Source organism: Danaus plexippus, assembly GCF_018135715.1.
Source record: "Danaus plexippus chromosome 3 unlocalized genomic scaffold, MEX_DaPlex mxdp_34, whole genome shotgun sequence".
NCBI classification, from domain to species: Eukaryota; Metazoa; Arthropoda; class Insecta; order Lepidoptera; family Nymphalidae; genus Danaus; species Danaus plexippus.
Window position 1 is genome coordinate 2369892 of NW_026869846.1, and position 6896 is coordinate 2376787.

The 6896-nt window shown below is 30.9% G+C and overlaps 1 protein-coding gene across 1 annotated transcript; it reads left to right on the plus strand.

Annotated features, from left to right (window-relative positions):
* Positions 1–795: 795 nt before the first annotated feature.
* Positions 796–2326, plus strand: LOC116779685 (ZZ-type zinc finger-containing protein 3). The gene is made up of 2 exons (XM_032674086.2): positions 796–970; positions 1141–2326. Exon 2 carries the CDS (start codon positions 1143–1145, stop codon positions 2100–2102), a length of 960 nt encoding a protein of 319 aa, XP_032529977.1. The 5' UTR covers positions 796–970; positions 1141–1142; the 3' UTR covers positions 2103–2326.
* Positions 2327–6896: the final 4570 nt, after the last annotated feature.

Below are 6896 nucleotides of genomic sequence, written 5' to 3' on the forward strand. Positions count from 1 at the left end.
GAACGTTAGGTGTATGTAGGAGATCTTACAAATAGCTCAGGCAACTTCGCTGTAATTCAATTTGCAAGGTTTTATAAACCTATTAAATTCACCTCATTGTATTGCAATTTGTACTCTCCTGCTGTATTTGTATGGCAAAATGTATGAAAATTTTCTCCTTTCAAGTGTAAAAGGTATTAGCTATTTTTATATTTTGTCTCGACAAACAGCTATAAAGATAAATTAGCTGTCACGAGGTGACCTAATTGCTTTTCTTTTTAAATTTTTCAATTACAAAGGGTATAGAAAGAAAACCATAAAAATTACTTAATGTGTTTTCTTGATTTTTCGTAATTAATTACTACTTAAGATATTACGATCCATTACATCACATTACACATGCCAGTATTGTATATTAGATCTATGCAAAACATTTATTAATCTATATATTTAGTGACTGAAAACAATTCAGTAAGATATTGACATAGCCGTTTTAGTAGCAGGAAATACAATGTCAAAATGTAAAAAGAATAACGTTTTTTCAAATATTAAAAATAATCATTTAAATCTTAGAAAGCTTTGGCGAAAGAGACATCTAGCGTGTATAACACAAACTATTTCTTTCACAACTTCGCGGAGTAACTTATTTTGCAAGTTCCTTATTATACTAATAGATGTCGTTACATTCGCAATGCGCAGTAAAGATTTTTATTTATTCATTTTAATTTGAAATTGACTGTTCACAATATATTTTTCATATCCATAAAGTAAATAAAATTTATTCTTAAATATTTTTCTAAAAATTTCTAGGAAAGTAGACATTTTTCTTTGACATTGACGTTTACCGTTGTACTTGGGGGTGCATTGTTATTAACAGTAATTTATAGTTAAGTGTTTAAATGCATTAAATAATTCCATAACTGAATTAAAGTTGATTACTCTACTACTTACCGAGTATTCCATCCCTCCAACGAAGTGCTACGAAATTCAGGTTTGCATTTTTTCTGTTGTACACTATTTAATTTGTTTTTCAGACGAACACTTAGTTTTTTTGGGCTGCCGGTAAACTTAGTACCCGACATATCAACTATTTTACTTTAAAGCATTTAGTAATCCATACTATAATTAAGTTTTTAAAAGTTATGGTTTTAATATTTACAGACATGGATTATTCTGATCAAGAGTTATCCGATAATGAAGGGGAATTTGCTTTCGAAACTGATCATTTAGCTATACGAGGAAACAAGGATTACTGTGACTTATTAAAATATATTGTGCAACTGGAAGCTCAGAAGATACAAGCACTCAAAGATATTGAAGAACTCGCTTTTACCAAATCTAAAGCTCTAAAGGATCCATTGAATTTTGTTCAAGATATTAAATCTGGTAATATAAAGTTTCCTTCTCGCCAAACCATTGCAGATCTGCCTGATATTGAATGGGATAAGTACGGTATTGATGTGACCATCGGGAATAATTCTAAATCAAGCAACGAAGAACTAGAGTCTAGTATGAAAGTAAGGGGCCGGATGTTCACTGATAATAAGCCTGAAACTTTCAATCAGCTGTGGTCATGCGAGGAACAAAAGAGACTTGAAGAACTTCTAGAAATATTCCCCGAAGAAGCGGTAGAATCAAGAAGATGTAAAAAAATTGCTGATGCTTTAGGCACTCGCACACCAGTGCAAGTAATGAGCCGAATTCAAAAATATTTCACGAAATTAGCTAAAGCGGGTCTACCCATACCGGGCAGAGCACCCAAAGGTGTGTATAAAGACAAGTATAGGGATAAGAGTTCATTCTATAAGAAATCTACATTCTTTCCTCAACTCCATGTTCCTGTGAAAATGGAAGATCCTCACAACAATAGCGATAGTATGGATAGTGCATTATTCTCAGAAACAACGAATGGTAATAAGAATATGTTAGAATTACTCAAAGCAGCCAAAGAACAACGACAGCTAGATGAAACCTCACCGGTGTATCAGACAAACACTATGTGTGTTGGATGCCAGAAAACAGGATTCCTGGGTGCAAGATGGACAGATAATGCCGGCACAGACTTCTGTACCGACTGTGTGGTGAAGCTACTACCCATAGAAAAATTAATTCCAGTTCGATAGCACCTTTAAGATATCTAATTTTGACAATTTTGTTAATCTAAATTAAGATCAATTATTTACTATATTTATTTTCCTGACTTTATATATATGTGTAAATCACTTAGGATACAAATTTATCAAAATGTTTATAGCTTTAATCCCTTTTTTTATTATACGAAATTTGTTTTAATTATTGTATTTTAATAAAGGAACACTTAAATATCGCGACAACTCACAAAATCTCACACTGGATATTTATTACTTTAGTAAATTTACTTTTCTCACTTGTGTGAAAGCAGTGATCACGTTTCTATGTGTGGTCACCATAGAGTTCAGCAAAAAATACATCTTAACAATGAAAAACTGCTCGGCATCCGTCACTGAATACCAATGCTTCGTAATAAATGTTTAATCACTGAACTTCGTCTATCCTACTTAATAACTCAAGGCACGTCTACACCCGCCAAGAGCGGCTAGCCACTGTCGCCCATTCATAACTAACGCAAAATCTCTGATAATTGTTTGAAAAAACTAGATTCCAATAAGCGATCGTGCATAGGTTATTCGCCGCGAGTGATGATGAACCACTGGACTGGAACACTGAACACGGCCCACATTCAACATCTACCCTCTGTAAACTGGGATATACACGGTCTATGACCAAGATATCTGTATAGATTATTCATATTATATGGGTGTAACACAACGGAATAAAGTACCTACATTTAAAAAAACATTCTCTTTTCTTCATTTGGCGTAATTTTTACATACATAGTACTTATGAATAAAATATTTACGGAGTCTCATTTGCTTTCCTTTTCAAGACAAATTATACATTTTGTAGGTACTTACAGCTAAATATGTTAATTAAACGCTTTAAAAAAAATCAAGAAATGTTTTTTAAATTATAAGGTAAGTTTTATCCCAATTCTTATTACATTTAAAAAGTGACGGGTTTTTTGATGTTTTTCCTATTAGGTACTTGAAGTAGATTAATGTTCTTGAGACGACAGTACCGAGTTTTTTTAAATTAATAGAATATGATAGCTGAAATATAATAGATTAAAGGTTGTTTTTCTCTAGAATATAAAAAATAATTCCTCTACTATAACAAGTTTTTAAAACAGTATAGATTAAGTTGCCAATTAGTGACATTATATTTGGTGAAAAGAAAAGAAATATTTGCCGTTTTACTAAATATTGCAAACTAATTTCATTAGTGAAAGGATAACCACAAACTATTTCGAATTAATCTCATAATTTTACCAGCAAATAACATTTGTATTTGAAAAATTCGATCGTGATATTTAATCGTGCTAATATTGCACGCCGCGCTATATTGGGCATAGTTTTAGAAAATACATTCTCGTCTACAACAGCATGTCGAAAATACGAGGCACCTATAAGTTGACTTACATAAAGGTGCACAAAAGCTCACCAGCAAGTGACAATAATTACCTAACTTGCTCAAGCATAGGTTTTCAATTGTTCTCCGTAAGCATTATTTCCATTGTAGGCATAATTTTATGCATCTAGGTGTTTTAATCATAGTCTTACGTGCAAGTGAATTTTATACACCTATACATACTAGTTATGTATCTATGCAAGCAAAACTACAGCATTTACGTTTGACTTGCTACTAGGTGAGTCTTAGACTTACCAAAGCCCGCTTTTGTTGTGGTACACTGAAAATATATTGTTTTTGTTAATGTTTTTCTAGCCACAACAGTAGGTATCAATACGAGCAATTGTTTATATAGCTATCACTAAAACATAACTCAGATATTTTTGTAGTTTTTGAATCGTGCTTTGCCAAAAAAAGGTCAAAAAGGTCTGGTTGTTTACGTATCTAAGCTTGAAAAAAGTATCAAATCATTACGCTGATTAAATAGCAAACACTATATGGTATAGTCTTTCTAATGTGTTATTTAACATGAAAGATCCTCTGGTATGAAGCAACGTATTTTCTTTGCTTATTATTTCTCTCGGGATTAATTAACACTTCATTGTATAACAAACGACACGTTGTTCAAAGCATGACGTGAAATAACCGGTGATTTATGAAACAAAGTGATTTTAATTTAGAATACGATTTTTTTTTTTTGGGAAATGACCTAATGTTATACATTAAAATCAGTGTTGTCATATAAAAAGAATCTAACGTCTCAATTGGTTAATAGACACGATGATGGTTTTGATGATACATATATATATATATATATATATATATATATATATATATATATATATATATATGTATATTCTTCTTTATATATCTTTAAACATTTTGTATAAGTTACGTATAAACATCATCTTATAACAAAAACGAGATAAGCTGTCATATCATATAATGCGTGGTAAGAACCTTATTTAATTTATACAAAATAAATTATTTTAATAAAACCGAATTAAATTTTAGAAACAATATTACAAATGGATCTGAAGCATTACTTGTTTAAGGCTATCTGGTTCTGTTGCTTAGTATACCAGCAAATTTATAGTTACTTTCAACATTGTATTACCTTTAGTCTCAATGTTGTTATATGAGTATTAGTGGTTTCGTTTATCACTAGACCGTGTTGGATTAACAGCCAAGACAAGAGGTTTAAGCTGGTGGGAACTTTCCAAACACTGATATACAAGCCCAACCATGCTTTGCACACGAATATTTTAATGAAATTATAAACATTTCAAACAGCTAGCAAATTATTATTTTTGTGTTTTCTATAAAGAAAATAGAGCAAAGAGACTAAAAAACCAGATGATGTTATTATTAATACTATCGAAAGTATTTTTTGTTGAATGTATTCGGGAAAATTCACTTATAATATTCTTCAAGTCTCGGTAATTAGGCTTTTTCATCTACAAATCCGTTGTTGTTCTCACAAATAGCATGATTTCTTTGGTTATTACATGTTATCTTCAGGCTACGTTGTCTTTATTCGTTTCATCTATTTAATGTAAGGCCTGAGGTCATGAGTTCGTTTGAAGGTCGTGAAATTATCACGAGGAGTAAGCTGAAAGCACCAAACGTAAGATACGCATGAATGAACAGCGAAGTGTGTAATAAAACAGTCATAAATAACATATTACACCATCAAAATGTATCATTTGTGCTTTTATTGACAATACAATTTTGCGTTTATCAAAATATAACAAAACATGTTACGAGTTTTGTATGATATATGAAAATGTTCTTTTTTAATATTCTGAATTTTATACGACTTGAAATTATTGTTAAAATATCTCTAAAGAGGCAACAAATTTTGTGTACAAATTAATATTCAATATCAAATTTTAGATTAAAAACCTACAAATTGAATATGTTTTAAATTTTGTTTTAGCGACTGAAATATTTTTGAATAATAAATGGTGAATAATCAATTCTACGTTTATTGTCACATACACGATACGTGCGATGTAATGTTCATAACATTAACAGGAATGTAATTGAGGGTAGAACATTCCAACAACATGTTGCTTGTGGAAAGCAAATTGTTCATTATCGCACAGTGTGCATGTTTCAGGCAGACAAAAACGTTAAAATTAATTTAATTTTGATGGAATCATATTTAAAAGATTAATGTTTTTTACCTTTTCCAAAAATTTTGTTCGGCCAAAAATATTTTTTTTTATGCAAACCAATCCAAATCCAAACTTATCCCTTTCACATCGTTTTCGCCTCTTATTATGATTACTTTACACATATCAGTCCAGTAATGGACTTACATCGGATCACTAGGGTTTAGTGCTCAAGGTGAAAAAAATTTTAGTGTGAGGAAAAAAACAAAGTTTGTAGAAAACTATAGACAACAACATATTTGAGAAATTACGAAGCTATTGTTTCAACGCAAATATTACTAAAGAAATAGTATATTTTTCAATAATAGCGTACGGCTATGCTATCCTTACGTACTAGTGTACGTATGTATCAAAAAAATCTAGGAGATATTATTTATCCAAACGAAATAAGAAAATCAATTAACCAGTACCTAAAGCAATAAACTGAGATTGTTTAACTTGAGCAAATTTTTATTGCATATTTTTTTCCAAAAAAGTGCCGGACCGGGCAGAAACTAGCATCATTTACCACCATATTATCAAGTAAGTTTGTATGAGAACGTATGTATGTGTTTTCTCGAACACATTGCATGTACCTGCAGGTGAACAAATTTACAGCAAAAGTATTGGAGACTTCGGGTTAAACAGTTAAAAAACATAGAAGTTAAATTTGAAAAATTATTTAAAAAAGAATTATGTTGTATACGTTAAAGTAATTATGAACATTGTTAAATGAATTAATGTATGAACTTTCTTAAAGGTAAAATAATATAAAAAACGCAAAAAGGTCACTGAATTCACTCAAACTTAGAGAGACTCTAAAAGTTTACTAGTAGTATAGTATGATCGTTAAGATATTATGTTACACATTTAACTACCAAGAAAATGGGGATAACGTACTCGTAATGGTCGCTTTTGATTGTAGGTTAACATCTAAGGATTAGGTTCAGTATACATTTTGACCTAATTCCGCATAAACCTTGACATGATGGATATATTAGGGGGCCTTATTATTCGTTACTATCTAGGCTTTCGAGATCAAAGCGTTAAGCTCATAACGGTCACGCGGTTACCGATTACACAGACACAATAGGTGTGATTTTGCTTATTATATTATATTGCTTCGATATTATAGGCTTTGCTACCTACAACGCCTCAGATTTTGACCACTTTCATGTAATAGCCCAACTAATTTATTTATTTATATATTTTTGTACATTTTTGTATGAACAAATGCATACAGATTCTGGTTTT

Excerpts from the sequence above, each read along its gene's own strand:
- LOC116779685 (XM_032674086.2), top strand. The coding sequence starts at position 1,143 with ATGGATTATTCTGATCAAGAGTTATCCGATAATGAAGGGGAATTTGCT.